This window comes from Eleutherodactylus coqui, chromosome 6 (genome assembly GCF_035609145.1).
Source record: "Eleutherodactylus coqui strain aEleCoq1 chromosome 6, aEleCoq1.hap1, whole genome shotgun sequence".
Taxonomy (NCBI): Eukaryota; Metazoa; Chordata; class Amphibia; order Anura; family Eleutherodactylidae; genus Eleutherodactylus; species Eleutherodactylus coqui.
Genome location: NC_089842.1, coordinates 208,023,274 through 208,048,001, shown reverse-complemented (window position 1 = coordinate 208,048,001; position 24,728 = coordinate 208,023,274). Strand labels below are relative to the sequence as shown.

At 40.0% G+C, this 24,728-nt stretch overlaps 1 protein-coding gene across 1 annotated transcript; it reads right to left on the bottom strand.

The window, feature by feature from the left end:
* Positions 1-3,204: 3,204 nt before the first annotated feature.
* LOC136631581 (embryonic protein UVS.2-like) lies at positions 3,205-23,906 on the bottom strand. Its single transcript, XM_066605863.1, has 13 exons — positions 23,792-23,906; positions 22,077-22,104; positions 19,983-20,042; positions 18,424-18,558; positions 18,217-18,334; positions 14,748-14,926; positions 14,592-14,673; positions 14,328-14,455; positions 14,071-14,186; positions 10,554-10,779; positions 10,150-10,268; positions 8,899-9,106; positions 3,205-3,397 (listed from the first exon to the last, which is right to left on the bottom strand). Exons 1-13 carry the CDS (start codon positions 23,870-23,872, stop codon positions 3,393-3,395), a joined length of 1,485 nt encoding a protein of 494 aa, XP_066461960.1. The 5' UTR covers positions 23,873-23,906; the 3' UTR covers positions 3,205-3,392.
* Between the last annotated feature and the right edge of the window lie 822 nt (positions 23,907-24,728).

Below are 24,728 nucleotides of genomic sequence, written 5' to 3'. Positions count from 1 at the left end.
ACCAAAACGATGGAGAACCCCCACAAGTTACCCTATTTTGAAAAGTAGACCCCCTACCAAATTTATCTAGGGGTATGATGACTTTTTTGACTTCACAGTTTTTGAATGAATCTAAGCCAAGCTGAAGGAAAAAATTATGATTTTCATTTTTTTGGCAATTGTGTCAATTTAAAAACTGGTTTTTTTGGAAAGTGTACATAGGAATGAAGACGTATACCCCAAAATGGATACCCCCGTTTGTCCCGTGTTCAGAAGCATACCCATTGTGGCCCTAAGCTACTTAAAGGAAACATAGCTAGGCCTATAATGGAAGGAGCACCCGTTGGATTTCAGGGTACAACGGAATAAATTCCAGTCCCCATTGCCCACTTGTAGAGCCATTGAGCGTCCAAAACGATAGAGAACCCCCACAAATGACCCCATTTTAAAAACTAGACCCCTTAACAAATTCATCTAGGGGTGTACTGCATATTTTGACCCCAAAGTATTTGAATGAATCTAAGCAAAGCAAAAGGAAAAAATTACGATTTTCATTTGTTTGGCAATTTTGTCAATTTAAAAACAGTTTTTTTTTGTACAGTGTACATAGGCATGAAGACGTTAACCCCAAAATGGATCCCCCCATTTGTCCCGTGTTCAGAAACATACCCATTGTGGCCCTAATCTACTTACAGGACACATGGCTAGGCCCATAATGGAGGGAATGCCCGCTGGATTTCAGGGCAGAACTGAATAAATTCCAGGCCCCATTGCCCACTTATACGGAAAAAAATTTGACTTCCTAAAAATAATCCCCCCGCCATCCCCATTTTTTGGCATTCCCTAAATATTAGATAAAGGTAATAATATAAACTGCGTTTTATGTCCGAAGACAGGGTAATTACGGAGGCTGGTTGGGTTGGGCACATGGGGCAAGAAAACCGGGTATCCCCCCCCCTCCTCTCATGTATTTTGGGGGGTATTTCGTAACCTCAGCAGTGGGTATGGGGTGTAGAAAGTGGCGCTGTGAGGCTTTGTAATCTTGCTGCGGTGCAGCGGTCTCACAGAGAAGGCGCTCAACAAGCTGCTCCTGGAACTGCAGGAAGACGAACGTTCCCGGGGCTTCTTGTAAATTAGGGATTACAGGTAGCGGTCTGAATAACGCCGTGCTCATGTAGCCGTAGGCGGAATCCGCTTGCGGAGGCCTGCAGCGGATTCCAGCTGTGAGCCCGGCTGTGACCATGCGTACGGCCGCGTAATGTACTGCGCATAACTGCGTACTCACACAGGCGGTTTTTTGTTTGCATTTCCTGCGCCGTCGCTTAGAGATGACCCGGGTACCCGCAGCCCGTACACAATGTGTTTGCATATGGGGTGCGAGTATATCCGTGGTCATAGAGCACAAAGGGCTCTAGGTCGCAGATATTCGTGGTAAAATATAGCATGCTGTGCTGTGTTCTGTTTCTGCGAGTGGATTACGTAATTCCGACCCGCTAATTGGGGGGAATTGTGTAATCCAATGCATGCGATTGATCCGTGGATTACCGCTGATCAAGCGCATGCAGAACCTGTAATTCCTCTCCGGTCACGCGTGACCGGCCTAATGTTAGATCGCTACTTTATCACGTGACCGGGGACCGCTCAGCGAGGCCACCGGTCACTGCTTCAAGCACTCAGCGACCGTTGGTCGCTGGGAGCAAGGAGATTTAAAATTTCCTGGGCTTCCCGGCTCCTGCGAATGTGTCCGGCATTTTGCCAGCGGGCGTAAAAAAATTCTGGGAAGAAGTTTTCGCCCTTATCCCCAAAATCACGGGAACTCAGATAAAAATAAACTCACAACTTGCTCTATTACTCCTAGACTGTGACCATATCCCCAGAAATCACCGTAAATGGATTTGTCATTACTTAATGACAGCTAAACTAATTATAACCAGAAAGTGGAAATCAGAATCCCCACTTATGAAAACATTTTTGCTAAAGCCAACAATAACTAAAATAGTTTTAATGTGGAAACCGTGGCGACGGTTTATGGTAACTGTTTGACAATGTTGTAATTTAATATAAAATAAAATTGTTTTAAATATATAAACACACATATTTCAAACGTAAAATTGGAGCATAGACTAGATAACACAAAAACCATATACCTAACCAAGAAGCTCCTACAAAACTCATGTTTGAAGTTTTGCAAGTTTGATCTTTGTCGTAAAGATTGCAAGTTTATTTGGCTAATACTAATGTCTATAGAGAATTGCAACTTGTTCTTTCTTATTGACTACGCAAATGTAAAATGCATCTTCATACATTTAAGTACCATGTATTGCCTTAAAACTAAATAAAAAATATTTTGAAAAAAAAAAAAAAATTACAAGGAACATTAAAGTAACAAGTAAAATGGTAAGCGGTATGTAAATTACCACAGTCCTCATGGGGAAGCTGGGTTTACTAATTCTCAGTATAAGAAGAAAACGTGCCGGGTTCAGCAAATTACAGAGCAAACACCCCAAGTAAAGGCATAAGATAGTATGCTATATTGTGAATAAAAGATGTGACCTCAATATATTGTAATAGAGAAGCAGGAAATCACTTATTACAATGTTTGTTATGAAAAATTTGGACTCATTTTTAATAGAGAATGGGGAAGATTCTTTACTGGTTTGGTTCAGGAGTTCCCTGCGGTATAAGGTTAAACCTTTCCAAAGTTGTAACGCTTATTCTAGGGTCTGTGCACCAAATTTAGAACCATTTTTAGTCAAGATTAGTTTTACTGGAAAACCTCACTTATATGTGATAGCTTGCTGTCTTAGGACTTTGATGCTTAATGCAAATGCCCTCCAGCATAAAAGAGTTGTTGCGGAGAGGTCTGCAAATAGTAGTTGTTTTTTTTAAATTGGTGAGGGACTGTGGGCGAAAACCTGGCGACTTCCATTATTTTGTCTTTAACATAAAAATAATGAATACTGCTGATAACGTCCCCTAGTAACATTCCAAAATATATTTTTTGTTGGCCAGTGTAATCTATATGAGCTCTTTTATTAGAAGTTACTGTATATCTTGTGCCATTTGACCATAGTCTTCATTGGCTGGGTGGCATTGACATAGCAGGCACTATCACATGCTTTGATATTATCACTCATTCAAATGATTATGTACACACAAACACACGCACAAATTTATATATGCAAAATAATTAAAAATGAAACATGAGATGCTGCAATAGGAGCTTTATTTTTTGCAAACAAGGCAAGAGTATAAGAGAGAAAAAGAGTAAAATAATTTCTTAGTCTATAGACTGATTAAATACAATTTTCTAAAGTCAAAAAGTTTAGAGATTTAGCTTATCTTCTGTTATTATTTCAAGTCATTTCCTGAATGCACTGAATTAAATTCCATTCCGGTGTGCTGAGCTCCAGTTAAACTGAAGAAAGAAACAAATAAAGGTGTATTTAACAACAAAATATGTCCAAGGATATAAACTAATTTGGATGCTTTTCTGGATTTAGTATCAACTGGATTACATTTACCTTTTTGCCAAATAAGGATGTCAGTAATTTATGTGTGAGCTATTTATTTGTATTAAGCCCCAAAGATTCCTTTAAATATTTTTTTGGAGTGTAGATGTTAACCAATTTACCTATTTGAAAATGTTACCTTTTATTGAATGACAGCTAAGTGCTGCCTGTCATTGGTCACAGCACTCAGCCAATCATAGGCAGCGCTGGGTGATTCACTGAATTTAATGAATGGCCAAGCGCTGCCTGTGATTGGATGAGCGCTCAGCCAATCAGATACAGCCCTTTCAGCAGGCGGGGATTTTAAATCCCCCCCTCCCCCCAGCTGAAAGAGATTTAGAGCAGTTCAGGGAGAAGACTCGACTGAAGTCGGAGTGGTGATTTTATACATATATATATATATATTAGATAGATAGATATACATTTTTTTAACACATTCTAGGGATGATTTTTAGGGAAGGACTTATATTTAAAGCCCTTTCCTGAAAATCACTGCAGGGCCTGACGGCAGCCGGTTGCTTTCAATGGGGCTGCAGAAGCTTTGGTCCCATTGGGTGAGTCCTGTTTCTACAGCGCACAAACTGCAACAAAAATGACACGATGCCAAGCTTATATATACTATTTTTCTGTACTTGTATTTTTTTAAGATATTTAATTTTTTTAAATTATTTTCTGTTAACTTTTTTATTTTTTGTCAACATATTTGAAAGGGGGCTCATTTTTTTGTGGGACGTCCTGTCATTTCTGTTGGTACCATTTTTTAATATATACCACTTTTTGATCACTTTTTATCACATTTTTCCTTGGAAAAAAGTTGACTAAAAAAGCTCATTTCTGGCGTTCTTTACATTTCTGGCGTTCTTTAATTCTTTTTTCGGACGAAGTTCACCATGCAGGGTAATGCGTTACCTTGATAGATCGGACTTTTACTGGCACGGTGATACCAAATATGTATTTTTGCCTTATTATTTAGATTCTTTTATTGAAAATACGGCAAAAGGATTTTTTTTGTGAACTTTTAATACTTTTTTTTTTAATAATTAGACAAACTTTATTGCTTTTATTTTTACATTTTCTTTTAGTCCATGGGGGGACACAACATGCGATGCTTTGATAGCATTACATCATACTGCATTCTGACAGCCAGTCTATCAAGCCACCCCACTTTCAGAAAGCCCCTAGCTGCCATGACACCCGCACAGTCCCCCCAATCTCATTGACAGTGGCATTTAAAGGGTTAACAGTCTCAATCGACTATATGTGTGGCATATTAGGGCAGTTGCCCGCAGGTATCAGCTGTAGGAAACAGCTGAGACCCGCTCTGTATGGAGGGGGATAGCAGTGCAATCTCCCTCCATACACGTCCTGCAATGGCAGGACTTAAAAACACTATAGGGCCGTCATTAAGAGGTTAAATAGGTTAAATAACTCGGCCCACAAAAAACAAGCTTTCATACAGCAACGTTGATGGATAAATAAGAGTTACGATTTCCCCTGTGATGGTTTTGAAAGGAAATTGAACACTTATTGACCAGTTTATAGCTGTTCATTATGTATGGCAACAGGGAGACATGTTGTGATTTGCTTATTGTCAAGGGTCCTTTCACTAAAAATAGATTATCAAAAGTGAACAATCCCTTTAATGACTACTGCAAATAGATATTTAAGAAAGCTAATTCTATGTGTCATTCTATGTGTCATTCTATGTGTCATATTAAACTGTATTTTGGATTATAAAATAAAAAGGGGTCTTTCTGTCACAAAGTGACTTTTTATCTAAGCCTATTCTTGGACAGCAATCAACTCAATAAACACCTCCTAATACCTTTTAACTTGGTTTTTCATGCATTTCTGCTATCTCTTGATCCTGCAGCCTGATGCTTGTTTGTTTACATGCCCAACCTCAGCAAAGTCACTTCCTCCTGCTTGCCTCTTCAGTTCCAATGAGCCCTCAGGCTGCCATTACTAGACACGCCCACAGTGTACACACTGGCAAGAGACATGCCCCCTCCTCTCCAGAGCTCCACACCCTCTCCTTCCCAGATCGGCACACCCCCTCCTTCCCAGAGGCCCACTTGCAAAAGCAGCACATCCCCTACTTCACCACGTCTCTTTGGCTTCGCAGGGAGGACTGGCAGTCACTTGTAGCCTCTAGCTGATATTTTTGGCATATGCGCATATGAGACACCCTTCATTGCTCTCCAAGTGCTGGGTAATAAAGGGCGTATCACTGGACATGCGCAGTCTGTTCGACCCTGTGTTCTGACTGCGCATGGCCAGATTGTGAAAAGCCTTCCTGCTTCTCTAGAGCTAACATCAGAGAAGACGTTGCTACAGGTGTGAAGCTCAAAGTTTGCTGAGAGTCCGACCTCTGTGCACATGATCACAAAGGTCCAGATGTCAGCAGAAGGCCTTATTATGCTTCTTCTTGGGTCATGTGATTGGCACGGCAGGGAAACAAACAGCTGCATCTTCATAGGGTAAGTATATTGTAAAGTGTCTTGTATGTGAAATATTACATTTTGCTTGGAATAACCCTTTAATTAACCCCTTAGTGACGGAGCTTTTTTCCATTTTCGTTTTTTCCTCCTCCCTTTTAAAAAATCGTAGCTCCTTTATTTATCCATCGACGTCGCTGTATGAGGGCTTGTTTTTTGCGGGACGAGTTGTATTTTTTAATGGAACTATATATCGTATTGTATAATTTACTGAAAAATGTTTAAAAAATTCTAAGCAGAGAGAAATGGGGAAAAAACCGATATTCCACCGTCTTTCGGTGCGTCCTGTTTCTACGGCGCACAAACTGCAACAAAAATGACCTAATAACTTTATTCTATGGGTCAGCACAATTACTATGATACTAAACATATATAGTTTTTTTGTTGTACTAATTGTATTTTTTTTTTAACATATTTAATTTTTAAAAATCATTTTCTGTGTCCATTTTCTGCGCACAATAACTCTTATTTTTCTGTCGCCATAGTTATGTGAGGGCTTAGTTTGTGCGGTATGTCCTGTCATTTCCGTTGGTACCATTTTCGCATACAATTGACTTTTTGATCGCTTTTTATTACATTTTTTCTCGGAAAACGGGTGACCAAAAAAGTGCATTTGTGGCGTTTTTTTTTTTTTTTTCGGACGACGTTCACCGTGCAGGGTAAATAATACATTACTTTGCTAGATCAGACTTTTACGGATGCAACAATACCAAACACATATTTTTAGTTTATTATTTTTATTTTTTTATTGCAAATATGGCAAAAGGGTGTTTTTTTTTTTACTTTTATTACTTTTTTAAAATTTAATAATTACTAAAACGTTATTTATCTTATTTTTACACTTTCTTTTAGTCCTCCTAGAGGACTACAAACCAGCGATGATTTGATCGCACCTGCAGTATGACGTATTGCTTTAGCATTACGTCATACTGCTTTTTGGCAGGCAGTCTATCAAGCCACCCCACAGGGATGCTTGATAGGCAGTCTGCTAAGGCAGCCATGCGGCGTTTTAGAAGGCCCCCTGCTGCCATGACGCCTGTACGGCTCCCCCGATCTCACCAGCATTGACAGTGGCATTTAAAGGGTTAATAGCCGCAATTGGACGAACTGCCGAATGTGGCTATTGCCCGCTGGTGTTAGCTGTAATAAACAGCTGACGCTTGTGCTGTATGGAGGGAGACAGCGGTGCTATCTCCCTCCATACACGTAAAAACACTATAGGGCCGTCATTAAGGGGTTAATAACTTAATTTCACTGCACTACTCTATTTTTGTAAGGCTTAATAAGCAAAATTAACTATTTTCACCATTTTTTCATGGTGCGCACAGTGTGAGTTAACCAATGTACAAACTTTTTTCTCTTTGTCATTGCAAACACAGCAATACCACATATGATATATACATATATATTTTTTTTAACATAGTAAAAGGGGAAAGGTGTGAGACTGTGCCTCATAGGGCAACATATCTGGCAGACCCAGAGGCTATAGTCAAGACTCCATGTGCCATAGCAATCCATTGGGACCCTGCACTCACATTGCAGGGGTCTTGATGGGTGACAAAATAAGCCTCCTTCTTCTGTCTGCCTTCTACATGCTGTGGTTGCACTGACCAAGGGTAAATAGTGGGAATCAAAGGTCTTTTCTGTCCTTGCTATTAGAGCAAGTGTCCGGTTCTAATTCGACAGCTGACCTGTGTTGGGCTTCTAACGGACCACTAACATGTGTGTTCATTAAAAGGATAGCATAGTGGAGAGGGTGGAACTGGAGTTGAGGGGCAGCTTGGCCAGTGTATCACTTCTAATGCATTATGGGGATAGGATTATGCCTTTTTCACTATGTTTATCCTGATATGTTAGTAATTATTTTGTTTATAGTTTGAATTTTAGATGCCACTAAGTTCTAGTAAATACATTTCTTTGCAAAAAAAGATCTGACCATTTCATTGCAAGCTTCCCCTTGTCATTTTTAATGAAAGTGCAATGAAGTACTAATCAATTATGCAAAAACATGTAAACTATTTTATATTAGAATGGATTTTTCATAAGTCTTAATATCTAATTAATTTTACCTTATAAAAAAAACTCTAAGATAGAAGAGGGTGGACTCATGCAGAACTATGTATTTTAGCCAGAGTGGAGAAAAACTACATAGAACATCACTTGTCTGGATGACCCAGAGCTTTATAATGACAGCCTTTTGATTTCAATCAGAACTATGCAATGCTTCATTTCCACAGTGGTGGCGCTATCCAGTAGTTGACAACATCTTGCTGTATAACCTCATAGATGGCAGATAATTCCTGGAAGTCCCGCAGTAGGTCACAGTATAATGAACATATTGTTAACATTCCCATCTAATAAAAAATGATTGTCCAAAGGGGACCACCTATTTTAAAGAAGTTGTCTTTTTTAGCAAACAAATCTTTCTCCTCGCTAGTAGAGAATTCCGAGATATTGTAAAAAAGGCGATGACCCTCATTTTATGGACTGAGTTCAAAGCAGTTACAAAATGTATCTCTAATTTTGGCATATCTGTCTGTCGTACAGTACACAGTCAATAAATTGATTTCAGTCAAGTCCTATGTGATATATTTTTCCCCTGAGATTGGACACTTATTGACAAATTTCCTCACGGATTATAGCTGATTGCTATGTATTCTATGAGGGGGACACGTTATGATCTGCTTATTATAAAGGGACCTTTTTCAAAAATAAATTGTCCAAAGTGAACAATCCTTTAAATTACTTCTGCATATACATATGTGAGAAAGCTTATACTATATGCCATATTAAACTGCATTCTGGATGATAAAATTATTAATAAATACTTAACTGCACTGCCACAATCTATCTGCAAGTATGTGCTATTTGAGGAATACAGTATATCAAGATGAGACTGTAGTACTTACTGAAGGTATATTCCGCTAGGAACCCTTTCAGTTCAATGCTGCCATCACTAGTAAATGTCAGCTGAATGGAATTTCCAGCAGAGATAAACTGAGGGGCAACTTCACCACAAAATGGACCTTGTTGATTGACACCATCCGTGATACTTAAACCATCATTCATGCAGCCATAATACCACTCCACATGAAATTCAATAAAAGTCAAGGAAACCTGTAGAGATCAAAATCATACATGGTAATGTTATTATAACACTATTTTGGTACATTACATTAAATTACTCAATTATATTCTGTGTAAATAATCAATAAGATGTGCAGCATGTATGATAATATTACATTGTGTATGTTGTGGAGAATCATGTGGATAATTCATGCATCAATTTTTAACTTGGCACTGTCTAACAAATGATAATATTGAATTGACTGGTCAAATTACTTTACACAGACAGAGAGACAGACACACAGATAGATAGACAGATAGCTACTCTAAAGGCCCATTTACACCAGCCGATGATCACTTTAAAAAAAATCGCTAATCGGCGATCGTTTTAGTGATAATCGGTGCATCTAAACGTGCGCCCATCATGCGCTTTTCGGGCACTGCTAGCTAAACATTAAATTCAGTCCAACCTAAAAATCGGCATTCAGCCTTATCAGTAGTTCTCCATGGGGAGTGCTGATAGCATTGTTTCCCCTGGGAGAACAAAGGATCTGAGCACAGATAATAGCCCTCGGGCTATTAACTCCATTCAGCTAAGGTGTCATTTGCACACTTAATTGCTATTAAGTAGCTGAGTAGCTACTTAATAGTTTATGCAAAATGATCGCTCAAAGCTGTCACTCAAACTGTTGTTTGAACAATCTTTGAGCGATCATCTGCTGGTGTAAATGGGCGTTTACACAGGAGCAATCATCGCTAATGAATGGAGGCAGAGTTGGTTGAGGATTGTTACAGCATGCCTTACCTCCTTTACACAAAACAGACAGTTGACGATTAATCATTTCATTTTTATGCAGCATAGACTGAACAACAAAAACATTTATGCTTGCATTTACACTGAATGATTTATCAGTCCATATAAAATGACCAGGAGATACCTATTTATCCAGCAATTTAATTATTTAATCAATTTTTTTCAGAATGTGTTCCATTTCAGTTTTAACCATAAAGAAGCTATCGACTGGTAGGACCTGATATCAGTTTCAGGGGTAAACAGGCAAAACGTGAAGACAAACTAAAAAAAAAAGCCTCACCCTCTTTCCAACAGGACCTGTAATTGTGTAGATACAATTCATGTTTGGGCCATAGTTATTGGGGTAATTCGGGGAAGATACATTTCTTTGGGGTGTGAAGTAAGTTCCTCCACATATCACTGTAGAAAAGAAATTTCAATGTAGTGAATAAAATGCATTAAACACATACGTAATTTATTTTAAAATGTATTTTGGTTGGCCATCATCTTCCTTAAGGGAATTGTTCTGTTGTAAACTATTCATGGCTTATCCTCAGAATAAATCATTAACAATAGATCAGTGGGGGTTATAACTTGTAATATTATTACTTTTAAACCATTGAAAGCCTCTTTAACTACTGAAATTAAAAAAAAATATATCTCTATGGTAAATTATAATTTAAGAAGTAGAATGTAATACTGTACCTGTGCTGTATAAAGCTTTGAAGCCAGCCCCAGTGACACTGCTATCACTGGAGAACTCCACCAGTAATTGGCTAGTGGATGCAATAATTGGAGGTGCCAACCCAGACCCACAGGTTCTGTCCAAAATCAGGGGATAATTCTTAGTGGGACCATCATAAATCCTGATATAGTCAGACATACAATTTGGAGTTGACTGGACATCAAAGGCAACAAAGTTCAAAGTAACCTAAAAGTAATGAAAACAATAGATGCTAAATCAGTTGAATGAACCACCCACAAAATTTAATAATTAACATAAATGATTGTACATATGTCCATGGTGCAATGCCATGATAGTGTTGACTAAACAGTCCTAGTAACAGTAGAATCTATGTGTTACAGTGGCATTCAGTTCCTTTTTGTACTAGCCTCTTATCCACAACTGAATTGCAACCAGCTGCACTTACTGCAAGATTCCCATCTTTTAGGCTTTTGTGAGTTCCAGATAAACTCACTTTAACCTCTATCTGGTTGTTTGTCTCTAGCTGGTCACCTCCACTGCAAACACTCAGATCTCAGGAAAAGGGTGACATTATAGGAAACCTCTCAGGTCCCATTAGCTGCCAGGGCTGTGGGTAGCAGGAGACAAGAGGCACACTGATTTCAGCAGTATGTCACTGAAGCCTCATTCAGATAGGTGTGGTTTTAGTGCAGAATAGGTGTGTAAAAAAAAATCGTGCCTATACTGCACTAAAAATCACCGAACAGGCAGTATTTTATTCGAAGAAGATCCGTGCATGAAAATCGCAGATTCACTGGAGAGCATGTTGCCTAAAAAAAAGTGCAGCTGCTCCAGGAAGAAAGAGAGATGAATCTCTGCAGGGCTTCGAGATTTCCCCATAGCAGGGGGAGAGAGAGCGGGGCTATGGTGAATTAACTCATAGCCCCGCTCTCTCTCTCTGCTATGGGTTAATCCCCCATAGACCCGCTCTCTCTCTTCCCGCTATGGGGATCCCCATGGGATATTCCCATAGCAGTGAGTGGGGCTGGGGTGAGGGGCTACACGGGATCACCAAGGGATATCTCCATAAGGCAGAAAAGGGGGTGGGCCTAGAGAGAGGGCTAGACTAGAGGGCTTCTTACAGGGATTCCCCATACCAAGGAGAGAGGGGGTAGGGCTAGAGTCTAGCTCCTTCTTGGGGAAGCTCTCTAATCCTGCCCCCCTGTCTCTCCCTGCTATAGGGAAATCGCTTAGGGTACCCGATGCTGGCGACAGGAATTTCCTGCAGCTCCCCACTGCTGGGGAATGGCCCAGCAGCAGGACTGAAGGAATTCCCCACAGCTTACAGCAGGACATTTAGGATTTGGTTCGCAGAAGCAAAGTGTAATTGTCCCTCGTTTGGCATAAATCCTCCTAATGTACTTGTAATATTCTTTTCGGAGCATCGGATACAGCTAAACTCCGGCTCCCATAGGAATCTATGGAGACTCCTACGCATCACGCACTAAAGATAGATCAGGTCCTATCTCTTTACACAACAAAGACCTTAGATGCATGCATTGTAGCCGCGCATGTCCTATTTTTGATAGATGAGAATTTTTTGCGCGTCTAAAGTTTCTTTATCTGAACGTTTCTATAGAAAACCATTGGTTCTAATAGACGCAATGTTTTCACACGCCTCTTATGCATGAAAACGACGTCCATGTGAAAGGAGGCTTACGCTGATCAGTTTAGTGGTTTTGCAAATCTGAGTTTTGAAACTGTGCAGGACTGAACTGGAGATGAATTAAACAACGTTTATGCACACTACCCCACTACCTCCTTTCAGGTGCTGATTTGCAGTTTTCTCTGCATGCACAGTGGCACAAAAGGAGGTCATATAAGAACTTAGACATACATATAAAGCCCTGTGGGCCTCACTAGCCTAATTCATGGTCAATGCACATGATTCCACAAGACGACATAGGGCACAAATGACATCCATGGTAGAGTTGAGTGGAGTGAAAGAACATAAAAGCTTGTCTTGAATATGCCAAATAGAATCTGAAAGATCCCCAAGACAATTTTTTTTTCAGGGAAGGGCTTTTATGTAAAGCCCTTCCATGAAAAGCATTTTAGGGGTGCCGGCAGACCATTGTTTTCAATGGAGCCACTGGCAGCAGCCGCAGCTCCATTGAAAACAATGCACGCTCCTCCCGGAGCATAGGTCACTTGAAAAAATGCTCGAGTCTCCTATTGACTTCAATCGGGTTCATTACTCGAAATGAGCTCTCGAGCATTACAAAAAGCTTGGCTCGAGTAACGAGCACCCGAGCATTTTGGTGCTCGCTCTTCTCTAATCCTGTAACATGTACTATAAAGCTAAAACAACATTCCACAATAAGAATATCATACCAACAATCAAACTGTTGGTGATAGTGTGATGGTTTTATAGGACCTGTAAAACCTGGTGGAACTGTTAATTCTGCTCTATATTACAAAATCAGTTTTCCACCTAAAGTTAAGCACAGTTGGGTTATGCAGCAGAATATTAAACTGAAATAAATAAGCAAGTGCACCTCTAAATGGTTTTTAGGTGCTGTGACCAGTGCAGGATGGGAGGACAACAGCACTCCATTGCTCATGTGCTGTTCAGGATGCTGGAAGGTCCTGTCTGCCTGCTTCTGCAGGCTTTCTCTGGCATTTTCAGTTAGAGGGAGGCTGATACTAGTCACCTGCAGGATCTGCAAGCTGTGGGTGGAGCTACAGTACTGAGTGGGACACAAGCTCTTTGAATTATGGAAATTGTAGGCAAAAGCCTGCTGCTGTTTACTGTAGAAGGGTGAGTTTTTAGGCTGCTATAATAAAGGTTTTGTTTTTAACTTTTTTTGAGTGCTGGAAGAAATGTAATGTTTTGAAATTGGATCTACCCAGGGCTACTTAGATTCTAGGTTAGTGTCAGGTGCAGGTCAGCTGATTTCAATTTTTCTATTTTCTATATTTAGCTGTACCTCCTGGATTTCAGTATTTTCAGAATTTCCATTTTATACCTGGGTGACTCCTTTAAACGGGCAATTCGTGCTAAAAAAAACCCTCCAATAAAGCCAACTACAAACAATTCTGCAAAAAAGGGTGAGTTAAAATTCCTCAGCAGCAGTTTAAAAGACTCATCACAAGTTATTACAAACAAGTAATGGCAGCTGTTACTACCAAGAGTGGCACAACCCAACCAGTTATTAGGTTTATGGGTGCAATTACTTACTCAATTTACATGAGTGATACTTGTTCTGAATACATCTTTATCTTGGATAAATAGAATGATCATTTAAAAGCTGCTTTTTGTGTTTATTCATTTTGTCTTTTATATTAAAATTAGTTGGATAATCTGAAGCATTTAAATGTGACAAATTAAAAGTAATAGAAGAAATTTGGCGAGGGACAAATACTAATTCGTAGCACTGTATGCTAGACATTGAATTTTGACAGAGAAAATGTTCCATGTAAAAAAAGAAAGCACTTTATTTCTATATCAGTAGTTCTGCGTCTTCATTACTTTACCTGATTTGATTGTGTTCTGATCAACCAAACACAGTTTGCATTATTGGAGTAGGCTGATGGGTAATTGGCTGAAGTCAGAGTTCCATTGTTATCATAAAGTAAATTTGAACAAACATCTAAAAGAGAAAATAATTGATACATTGAATGTGTGTATGTAAGGAAAATATCCTTATTAGGCCATTATGGCTGTTGTAGGGATGTGATAATTTTTAGCTACAACTTTTTGAATACTTCAGTATACACCTGCAAAAACTTACCACATTGATACAATTTGTTGATCTTAGAAACATCTAGAACACTCAGTCCATATCTTTGTCCAATTTCGACATTTGGGTCAGGTTTTGGTACAATAGTGGGTTGTCCTGAAGTGTTACTGAATGCCCACCTGTTGGATACAAGCGACAAAAAGGAGGAATCTTGAGATCGTGATAGAATAATAGGGCATAATATTTCACATTTTTATAATTGTTTTGGGTTTTACTAATCACATTATCACTGCTGTCAATAATCAATGAACTTACTTGTCATAATGCATTACTGATCCGTAGTCATACTCCAGACCTAGGTTATTGGTGTCCAATTTATTAAAATTTGCTGTGTCCCCTATCAAGTAAATCATTTCTATTAGACTAATTATTATAAAGACAACGACATCAAATATATGAGTTACACATTACCTGGTGATATATACTGGTACATGATGTTGATATAGTCATCACGGTCACTCCTCATATGTTCATGGTAGAACCCCAGGGCATGGTTTAGCTCATGTTGTATAATTCCAAAATTCATACAACCAGCTGTACTTACTGAAACTGACTGACCTCCACCAACGCGTCCCACATATCCTGAACACCTGAATATATAGACAATAAGGCCTTATCATTAAAGGAGATGTCTCGAGGAAGCAGTGATTTTTTTTTTTTTGCCCAGTCCCCCTAATTAAACATACATTACTAATTACCCCTGTAAATTACTTTTCTAGCTGGTTCGTACTTACCGTTCCAGCGTTTCAGTAACTTATAAAAGTTTCCCCAAGATGGCCGCCGGCTCTTTCCCCGTCGCTCGCTGCAGCCCGACGTGCGCGCTCCCGAGACGCTGCCAGCTGTGTCTCCATGGCAACCGGACGCCCCGCAGCCGCCGACCAGACGCCTCGCAGCCGCCGACCAGACGCCCCGCACCGCCAGGCAGCAGGTAACCGGCGCTAGCCCCCGGCTCCCCAGCGCTACGCTCCCGGCTCCCCAGCGCTAGACCCTCAGCCCAGGTGAAGGCCCCGGAGCCCAGCGCTGGGCTCCGGGGCCTTCACCTGTCAGTGAACATCACCCCCGGCCTAGCGGCAGCCCCCCCCGGCCTAGCGGCAGCCCCCCCATCGCAGCGGCAGCCCCCCCATCGCAGTGGCAGCCCCCCCCCGGCCTGGCGGCAGCCCCCCCATCGCAGCGGCAGCCCCCCCATCGCAGCGGCAGCCCCCCCCCGGCGCAGCGACAGCCCCCCCGGCCCATCACTTACCTGGACAGCTGGACGGCAGGACAGCTGGGCGGCTTCTCCGGCTTCTCCGGCAGCTCGGCAGCTCTGCACCTTCCTCTAACAGAGGAAGGTACAGAATGGCCGCTCCAGCGCGCTCCCGAGCAGTGACAGCTCATCTGCGCATGCGCAGAAGAGCTGTAGCGGGGAGCACACTGAAGCGGCTCGTGCTGAATGGAGAAGACCGGACTGCGCAAGCGCGTCTAAAAAAGCAAGCTGCCAGCGAATTTAGACGGAACCATGGAGACGAGGACGCTAGCAACGGAGCAGGTAAGTGGAATAACTTCTGTATGGCTCATATTTAATGCACGATGTATATTACAAAGTGCATTAATATGGCCATACGGAAGTGTATACCCCCACTTTGTTTCGCGAGACCACCCCTTTAAGTATTATTGATACTCCTATCAAGAGAGTGGTCAAATGAATGATGAAGAATAAACCTGATATTAAAGTAGATAAAATATCTAAAGTAATTACTGATATTCTGATTAATATCATCCAGTACATAGGATAATCCATTTTATAGCACTATAAGCTGATTGTTTCAATATTATTATATTGCTACAAGTGTGTGTTTATCACAGACATATTATGTTACTAAATATGACACATTGAGACCTCTATAGAGAAGGTAGTACAAGATGTAATTTAATAGAATAAGTGACCATGTAAAATATAGTAACAATAAGTCTGCCAACACACGTTACTTTTAGCATTCGCTATTCACTGTGCTTTATAGAGACAGCCTGGAGGGGATCCATTTGACAGACATATACTTTAATCAGATATATCCGCAAGGTTCTCCTAATATATCAACCCATTTAAAGTGACCCTCTGATTTTGTTCTGGGATCAAAGGCGGGTTTATCACCTGATACTGTTCTTCTCTGTCAATGTGCATCCAGTCTGCTGGTTCCAGGTCCTGCTTTAGGTTGTGCAAAATGGTCATGAAAACTTTCTAACTATCTAATGCACACTGTGCACTCTTCTCTGAATAGCTGAAGTGATGACATGAGCAGCGCTGCCCAAACAAAGAGCAGGCCTAGTGCATTGGTAGTCTAACATTACTAATGCACTGTGGGGATTAGGTAGTATTAAGAGTGCATGGACCATCTTTGATGGCTGAAAAGAGGGCTGGGAACCAGCAGATTGGAGGGGCATCAGTACAGAAAATGAACAGCAGTTAATATAACTGTGCCCTCTGGTCCCATAATAAAATGTTAATCACTGAAGAAGAATTAATTAAAAAACTAACTTTATTAATGAAGATTAAAATCAAATTGGACAGAACAAAACATATATCTTTAGTTGAGGTGTTAGGGAAAACCCTTTCACTTCTCTGATTCCAAGTAGGTCTCTTAACAATGACCCCACTAGTAGATATTAGGTGTCTCAATTCGCATGTACCCGTTTATAGAGTACATGGGATGACCACCGTCCTTTATTATTGTGGTATGGTCATTGAATTGAGTGGGCTTTAGCCCTCCTCCTGCTGATACACAAATTACGGGGTTACCCTCATGCTGGGTCCCCAGATCAGACAGAAGTTCCAAATAGAAGAAGGGGTGTTATACATGTTGCATACACACAGAGCTGTATTTATTGTATTTATCGCTGGTCTCTCCTATCCACTCTTTTATGGCACTATTTAACCCTTTGCTAACTGGACCTTCTAAATCTTAACAGGGCCCCACATCATACAGCTATACTGGTACTTTAAGTGGAGGATATCAGTCATCCCACCCTGATTAATACCAGACATTGGCTCTTATAATCGGTCCTTTCTTGACACTTAACCCCTTACTTTCCTCTAGGGGTGAATAACCGCTGTTTACCATACTCAAATAGAGGGATATTTAAGAAGCATTAATAACACTGTGCTCACAACCTAATCCTCCATCCTTTATATCCTAAGGAGGGTCTCAACTGAGCCTACAGAGCACAGCTCTGTGTCTATGCAACATGTATAACACCCCGTCTTCTATCTGGAACTTCTGTCTGATCTGGGGACCCAGCATGAGGGTAACCCCGTAATTTGTGTATCAGCAGGAGGAGGGCTAAACCCCACTCAATTCAATGACCATACCACATTAATAAAGGAAGGTTGTCATTCCATGTACTCTATAAACTTGTACATGCGAATTGAGACACCTAATATCTACTAGTGGGGTCATTGTTAAGAGACCTACTTGGAATCAGAGAAGTGAAAGGGTTTTCCCTAACACCTCAACTAAAGATATATGTTTTGTTCTGTCCAATTTGATTTTAATCTTCATTAATAAAGTTAGTTTTTTAATTAATTCTTCATCAGTGATTACCGTTATACTTATTTTGAAGAATTTCTGCCTCGGTGACTTACATAATAAAATGTTGCTCTAGATCTGGACGGTACTTTTATTAAAAAAAGTTAAGCAGATTTTACTATAATTACAGTCAGGATTTACATGTGAAGTATCTTCTTGACAAGTAACAGGGTTTTAATTATAAACTCTTTAATTCCTGAAAGATGATAAAACTCCAAAGATAGAATTCCCATAGCTTTACCTGATTTATATCTTTTTTGATAGAGCATAACATGGTGCATGTTAACCAAACTTGATGAAGGCTGAATAATAGAACCTACCCTCGTCCAGAGACAATGTTGATATAGTCCTTTTGGTCTGTCCAATTCACAAACCTTATACAGGTAAGTGATTCATATTCAGCCATGGCAATTGTGAACAAGTAGCTTTGCCAATCATCTGGGGGCAAAAGAATATGTATAGGATGAATGCATTGTTGGACAATTAGCATGGCCACCTGAGGTATTAAATGTTTAAGAAAACCTCACTGTAATCAGATGAAAGATTGTAGGGCACATTGACCATCCCATCTGCAGATTTGGGCCACAAGCATTGTGCACAGTTGATAGCACTGCGTCCAGGTGTTATCATTATGTCGCCATCATGTACAGGCATGGTGTTTCCTGCATTAAAAAGATAGAGCCATTATAAATGCTATATCTATATAGACTTTATATGACAGCTATTCATGTCAAACAGATGTCTAATCTACAATGTGATGTTATGAAGTCTTTCACAGTTATGGGCAACTCAGAGAGATGAAGCAATTGGTGAACTTTACCTTCAACTTATGGATAATTATTATATAGATTTTATAATAGAGCAACCAACTTGTAAAATGCTGCTTTACATCCTATTCCATTATGTGTTTTATAAAAAAGCAATACCATATAGATACAGTATGTTATCTCAAGGTTTTCAGCAATCTGGTAATGTTCTCTCTATATTGTTAGAATGAATATAAGATGCGATGGTAATTAAAAGTTCCTGTATACATTAGGGGGTCAGTGTTTTAAGAGAAACTGCACTTAAAAGAAAAAAACTTTTGACGGATCATAGCCACATGTTAATGACAAATAGCTAAAAAGTACAGCAGCACTCTGAGAAGTTATGAACCTTGGCGAAGCAGTATATTGCACGCTTGTCCAAACGGTCCCAATCCAAAAAGAACCCCAAGCCAGAGGAGCAACCAAGAATAGATGCCAGCAGCAAGCGAGGTGTCGTGTTCACAGTACCCAAAGGGATCAACTTTATTTCAATTCACAAGCAAGAAAATCAGGCAGACAGCTGCGACATTTCGACCCACCAGGTCTTTGTCAAACTAGTACTGCCAGCGTACAAAACGCACTATATATATCTAAAACATCTCTCCATACGACACCTCGTTTGAAAACAACACCTTGTTTGCTGCTGGCATCTATTCTTGATTGTTTCTATAGCCACGTGTCAAAACTTTTGATCCGTGGGGTCTGCATGCTGAACCCACACTAATAGCTGAAATAAAGTGGCTTAAAGGGGTTGTCCCGGGATAGCAAGTGGTGTTAAGCACTTCTGTATGGCCATATTAATACACTTTGTAATATACATCGTGCATTAAATATTGGCCATACAGAAGTCTAAAATCTGCAAAGCCCACAGTTCCTGTCTGCTGATCACATGGGCTACTCTCTAGATAGTCTTTCCCTTAGAGGAAGACCCTGGACAGTCTTTTTTAAAAGCAAAGGCTCACTAGATCCAGTTGTGTTCCTCACCTATATTGTAAACTCATTAGTTCTAAGTGAAAACCACACGGAGAGCGTGATTGGAAGGCAGAATGTATGTCAGTACAATAAGTGCCAGATAATATCTCTCAGATGACAGAGACGTGTTCATGCACAAGTGTAAAATGTACTTATACGGGTGAATGGCTGCCGTTTGGCCTATTGGAATACATTTGTCTTTGAGCAGTCAGCTCCTGTTATAACCCATGCTTGAGAAGTACAGTAGGTTCATAATGTGTATATATCACTTATATCCACTGATATCCACTCTATAAATAAGCTGTTACCTTTGTTTGCCTTTATAATCTTGCTAAAGATTCCTTCAGGTTCTTCTGCTTCCTTTATGTCTATAAATGAAAGAATGTATATAATGGGGTGTGTAACTTTGCATGTGCATATCTTTAGTACTACAGTTCATAATGCTACAGATATAACAGTATCATTCATAAAGTATATTTACTAAAGTTAATATTAATTGTAATGGTTAAAGTCTGCCAACAATGTTACTTGGTTGCGCGATCTTCAGATCCAGTGTCGAGAAGCCAAGGCACCTCTACAACACACAGCAAGCATTGTGCTTGGGCTTTTCTAATTAATGAGTGGAATGTTGTAGTGTCCTTTTAGGGCCAGCTTCACACAGGTGAGAAAATCAAGACGCACAAATCTCGCATGAATATGAACCCCATTCTTATGAAGGAGGTCATACACATAAGCAATTTTTTTTACTGCAAGTGATGTGGGAAACAAATCACAGCATGTCCTATCTTTGGGTATGTTCTCGCATCGCCTATTGTTTTCCATGGGACCGGCAGCAGCAACGCGGCACGTAGTAGGTGCATGTGGTGCAATGCAAGGTTTTCCTACCGATAACAATGGGAGAAACTCTGCAATTCTCCACTGCAGCTGATAACAAAATGCAATTGCTCCTATTTTGGGGGTGTCATTTTTTTTTGTCCAATACTATTACAGCAGTACCAAATTTACATAGTTTCTTTCTTTTACCCCCTTAACACTAGAGGATGTACATGTACGCCCTCCAGTGTGGATGTGTGTATGGAGTGGGCCCATGAGCCAAGTCTGCTCCATACATGGTGGATGCTTGCTGTCTTGGACAGCTGACACCCACCTGCAACAACCACGGACAACATTTATGCCGATTGCAGCTGTTAACCTTTTAAATGCCCTGATCTGCATTCGGGATCCCAAAATGCCCTTCCCATGATGAGATTGCAGGGGGCCATTTGGTTGAAACACTTTGGATGCAGTATTTCTGCTGCTAGAGTGTTAATAGACTTGTCAATTAACTTTATTGAGATCAAGAAGTTTATATTAACTTCATTTTGATAATTTTGACTAGAGCTATTCTCCATGACCAATGGCATGGGAGTGCCATAGCAGCATGTAGTTTTCGGTTTTTGACAGCTGTAGGTCCTGTTGTGTGCCAGTGGCAGAAAATAGCTGACTACTAACTGCTCCCCCGCGCCGGCACCCAAACCTTTTGTCTCGAGCGGGCAGGTACTCGCTAAGGGCAATGCTCGCTCGAGCAATTGCCCTTAGCGAGTATGCTTGCTCATCTCTATTGTTTACTTTTCTTTTTTAGACAATTGTCATTGAACAATACCCATAGATAGCTGGCTTATTTAGTAGTAAGGGCTTAAATAACTCAGTCTTCAATCCACTACCTCCCAGACTAACAAACACCTCAATAGGTACTCCAGTTTTAATAAATAACTCATATTGAGTAAACCGGTAAAAAGATGTACATAGTTCACATCTTAATAAAGGTCTATTTAATAGATTTTGACTATTATATAGTATATTATACTTAAAGGGAAAATGTATTTTTTCCGATCTAAACGTATTTTTGCAGTTTTTTTTACCTTCTTAGTAAAAGATCACTACAAATAGCTATTATCTATAAAGGTTAAATACTAGAGATGAGCGAACGTACTCGGTAAGGCCGATTTCGCAATCGAGCACCGCGATTTTCGAGTACTTCACTACTCGGGTGCGCTGTGGGGCGGGGCATGGCGTGGTGGAGCGGGGAGTAGCAGTGGGGAACAGGGGGGAGCCCTCTCTCTCCCTCTCCCCCCACTCCCCTCTGCAACCCCCCGCTCACCCACAGCACACCCGAGTACTTTCCACCCGAGTAGTGAAGTACTCGAAAATCGCGGTGCTCGATTGCGAAATCGGCCTTACCGAGTACGTTCGCTCATCTCTATTAAATCCCATTATAATTAATCATTTAAGATATGCTTTTCTCTTATAACTTTTTATTTTAAAGCGTTCATAAATCCAGTATACCAGAGGCTGATATTGGGAGAGTAAAGAGAAGTATGAACACGGAGGAATAACCTAGATAACAGTCAGAGATATCTTACCATATTCATTTAAGCCAGATACAGAAAGCTGTAGAAGAAATAAATATAATCATCAGCAACATTGAATAAATGTATCATAGAAACAAATCTATGCATAGAATTGTTCATGTAGGAAAATAATTTAGCTACCAACATTTCTTTGATACTTATTACATTGTGGATTTTGACATATTGCAATTCTCATTATGGACTGTTTATTTATTGTAAGGAAATGTCTTCAATAAAGTAGGAAGATAAAAAAGCATATTCAGGCTTATATTTGCCAGTAGGCACTGAAGGTTCGATGCTTAAAATTGCAATTTGTAGGGTTTGGCAGCAAAAGACGAGGGAAAACATACTTTATTGTTTATTCAGGCCACTCCCTCTGCTTTCTGATGCATATTAACAAAAATGCCTACTTTATTTAATTTTTTTTAGAGAGGAGGGACACAGCATGGTGTGGAAGCATAGATGGCAAGGGCACGAGGCTCAAGGATGGACTGAGAACGCAGGAGAGGAGTAATGTACATCTTTGCCCTCTGCAGTGCCAGCACTCATTGGTGGAGCAACAGTCAGTAGGCTTCTTTCTGCTTTGCTGCTTCACTAATCAGAGCCTGAACCTACACATACAGAAGTGTTGCTCACCATTTTTAGACTTGTAGCTCTGATCATAATTTCTTTTACAAAATATCTTACACTGAAGATATTCTTCTGAGTAACATAGATAATAGCTGATATTGTCATAATGAGAGGAAATGAGTGTACAGATGACAGGCCTCAGTTTGTGCACATTATTGCACATTAGGTCTGATAAATGCAGTATATCCTGTAATGCTCTATTGTGGTCCCAGATAATTAAAAGATTGCACTATTGTGCAGCATGTCTGGAAAGAATGCCTCTCTGCCTATACCCTCCAGAATTATGGTACCCTGTCATCCATAGTTATGCCCTTTGGTGCTCTTTATCATACATAAACAGCATTACCACTATGTAGATATTGGCCATCTAACCCTCCGATGCCATTGTCAAAAGTGAATGCAGCATTTGAGTAATTAAACAGAGGATGGATAGGATTGTGGGGTGCTGACAGGTTTCCATAGCAGCCAAGGGCCTAATGAAGTTCCCTGTGTCTGCCGTCTTTGTACCCCTGTTACCCCCTGACAGATTTTTATTATACCAGTGTTCAAGCAATGGCATGGTTAAATAAAATGTTTAAATATGAAAGCTACACCCTGGCTTACAGCTATCTGAAGTTTATAGTTAGCTTTAATCTGTCTCACAAAAAGGGTGTGAGCGCTAAAAGTGTCTCTAAACTGTAAATTCTATTTTCTTTTCATTTAATGGTTGAGATTTTTCATAGATAAAAGAAGCTGTGACGCCCAAGAATTCTGCTCACTTAAAGTGAAGGAAAGAATTAGAGATCCTTTTCTAAAACTCAAATAAAACAGATAATAACTCAAATATACACATCTCAACTGCATAAAAATTATGTTATTAGAATGTTAAAATTTGCTTTAATATTGTTTCATGTATCCTGAATGTCTCGTCATTGCCAATAAAGGGCAAACTCTTCTTGCTGCCTGTGTATCTGTTAGTTATAGGCAAAAAAATTTAGATTATTCTATTGTATTTACAATGTTGTTTATTCAACGAGTAAAGTAGACAATGGGAATTTAATAAAAGTTGAAGAACATATGAGATCATTTTCTAATATGGACACAAGAGGTTAACTTACTTGCAATGCTGGAGATAGAGGTACACTTGTCACAAGTTCTGCTACAAATAGCAGGAGAAGGAGGTAAATCTTCTCACCCATGTTGTTGGGGTATATCTACTGAATTGGAAGGATTTGTCCCTTACCTAGATTAATGCTAACCTTCTTGTCAGGACTGCCTTATATACTCAAAACTGATGGAAATCTAGCCAATCGCGTAGCAGAAATAATGATAAAATATAATGTTGAAAACAAGAGCCTGGGGCAGGTGTATGCCTGTTAAAGGTGTGTAAATATCTTTAGCTATAACAACATGGTGACTGCCACAGAGATGTTCTTCAATTCGTTCAGCAGGTAATTTCCATGGTCAGTGTTTATGGTATGTCACATTGATAATTTTGTGCACGTATGTCAAATCGGAAAAAGAAATTAACAAAAAAAACATTTTTAGATATCATCTACCCCACTGCAGCTTTTTTTTTTCTTTTTTCTTTTTCAGGTAATATTAATTCAGTGGTACCATTTCACTTACTGTATAATGTAATGGAAACCTTCATTTTATTTCCTTTCACCATTTTGGAGGCTTATGGGGTTGTTTGTACAGCATTTCCTGTGCTGAAAAAATGACATGGTATGGTTATTTTGTGAGTTAGAGTGGCTTTACGTGACCGTGTTTTTGTGCGTACATAGGGGTGCACCTATGTACATGCAAAAACACGCGAGTATGAAGGTCCCTGTATGGCCTTCAATAGAGCTGCGCTGCTGTCTTCCGGCACCCCTGAATTGTTTTTCAGGGAAGGGCTTTACACATAAGCCCTTCCCTAAAAAAACAAGAATTTTACTGTATAGAAATAATAAAAAAAAGTACCTGTCCACCGCTGCCATGTCCACGCCGTGATGAAAAACACATCTGCTGCATGTTTACTTCATCCCCACGAGGAAAAAATCTCTGCTGCAC

Excerpts from the sequence above, each read along its gene's own strand:
- LOC136631581 (XM_066605863.1), bottom strand. The coding sequence starts at position 23,872 with ATGGGTGAGAAGATTTACCTCCTTCTCCTGCTATTTGTAGCAGAACTT. Across the intron at positions 14,456-14,591 it reads TCAGTAATGCATTATGACAA|GTGGGCATTCAGTAACACTT; the intron begins GTAAGTTCATTG and ends TGTATCCAACAG. Across the intron at positions 9,107-10,149 it reads CAGGTCCTGTTGGAAAGAGG|GTTTCCTTGACTTTTATTGA; the intron begins GTGAGGCTTTTT and ends TGATCTCTACAG.